Below are 1,724 nucleotides of genomic sequence, written 5' to 3'. Positions count from 1 at the left end.
GTAGAACTGTTGAAACGGACAGAATATATGTCATTACTTAAAATTATATGAACTTCTCCACTGCACCAGCCGTCATTGTGGTACGCCTCCACCTTATCCATCAGTTCAAAACCTTTTGTATCTCCAGGTGGTGGTTGAGGACGGATACTGTGAATGGACACACTTTCCTGAAGTTTCTTTGTCTTTTTCTCTTTGTCACGAAACTGTGTTGAGTACTCAGCCTTCAACATCCCAACCCCATTTCGAATATCTGTCTTCAACACAATTCCTGGATACCATTTCACATATCTGTCTTCATCTTTTGATGCAATCTCCACATTAGCACCGACATCAAAGTGAGTTTGAACTCTGGGTTCTTCGTTCTGTGATGATTTTTATTCAAGGATATAAGTCATTTTTGATAGTAAAACAAGAAAAATTAGGAAGGCAATCCTAAATATGTATAACATCAATGAGTAATACCATATTTTGCTCTCTTAAAATTTTTGTCTCTCTTAAAGTTTTTGCGCGAGCTCGAGTAAAGCGTTGTGTGTCCGAAATGTTTTGTGAAATGGTCTCATTCATAGTCTCCTTAGTATCCTGAAGTCAGGAATGGGAACATGAACACGTACAAGGGTTTCTAAAAATTAATTGAAAAGTCCAAGATGTTTTTGAGCATGTACCTGCTGCGTCTGATCTGGATTGGCTTCATCTTGTCTGGAAGCCGTCTCATGCAATGGAGTCTGTGCAAGTACAACAAAAATCAGGATGGCAATCCTAAATATGCATAGAGAACTGTAGTTCAACTTATCTAAGATATATAAATTACCTCATCTGCCATCTTCCACACTCCATCTAGCCATTCTCTATGAATTCTCAAATCTGAAGCTTTGAATTCAAGTGTTTCCATCGAGCTATTCAGATAAACAGAAAATGTGTTCTCACCCAGAATCATTCTGACTTGTCCACTGCTCCAGCCTTTACTGTAAAATGCCTCAACATTATCCATCATCTCAAACTTCTTTTCTCTGTCATCAGCGGGTGGCTTAGGGCGGATTTTGTCTGCTGTTACAGTAACTCTCTTTTGGTCCGCAAACAGTGTTACTGCCACCTTCTCTACCCCATCACACAGATTTGTAGCAAATACATTTCCAGGATACCAGATTCGACAAGTAGCGTCAACGCTAGTTGCAATCTCAACATCTGCCCTGTTGTCAAAGAGAGTAGAAAGTGGTGAAGATGCACTTGTCTGAAGATGATGTGTTTCTTCAATAACTCGTGAAATTAGTGAAGAGACTGGAGAGGAAGGTGTGTTATGCACAGCATGTGTATCCTCCTGTAATAAAATAAAAGAGGTAGTTATGAATGAGTTTCTACGATTTAAAGTTTAAGTTGAAGCTATGAAAGAGTTTTTCTGCTTACCTGTTTATTGATTGCTGAAATTATTTCAGTCGAAGGCTCTTTATTGGTTGCTAAAATGATTTCAGTCAAAGGGTCTGTAGAGTCATACGTTCCCTCTGTTACCATCTGCAAAACAAAAAAAATGTCAGGAATGGGATCATGAACAACTACAAAAGCTTCCAAAAATTAATGTAAAAGTCCAAGATTTTTTTTTGAGCATGTACCTGTCGCGTCTGAATTGGAGTAAAAAATGGAGTCTCAATACTCTGTGGAGCTGTTGGAGAGACATGTCTCTCATTCGTTGCCTCTGTTCCCACCTGCAAAGCAGAGAAAAACAGGATTTG

The 1,724-nt window shown here is 38.9% G+C and overlaps 1 protein-coding gene across 1 annotated transcript in view; it reads right to left on the bottom strand.

Moving 5' to 3' along the window:
• Positions 1-571: 571 nt before the first annotated feature.
• LOC106337885 overlaps positions 572-1,724 on the bottom strand; it is a 3,820-nt gene continuing 2,667 nt past the window's right edge. Inside the window, exons 2-6 of the mRNA XM_013776988.1 lie at positions 1,605-1,697; positions 1,402-1,506; positions 809-1,315; positions 663-722; positions 572-619 (exon numbers count right to left, since the gene is read on the bottom strand). Of these exons, the coding sequence (XP_013632442.1) occupies positions 572-619; positions 663-722; positions 809-1,315; positions 1,402-1,506; positions 1,605-1,697 (813 nt within the window). The remainder of the gene's footprint in view (positions 620-662; positions 723-808; positions 1,316-1,401; positions 1,507-1,604; positions 1,698-1,724) is intronic.

The sequence above is a fragment of the Brassica oleracea genome, chromosome C4 (assembly GCF_000695525.1).
Source record: "Brassica oleracea var. oleracea cultivar TO1000 chromosome C4, BOL, whole genome shotgun sequence".
Lineage (NCBI taxonomy): Eukaryota > Viridiplantae > Streptophyta > Magnoliopsida > Brassicales > Brassicaceae > Brassica > Brassica oleracea.
The sequence above is the reverse complement of the archived record's forward strand: the minus strand, read 5'-3'. Positions and strand labels throughout refer to the sequence as shown.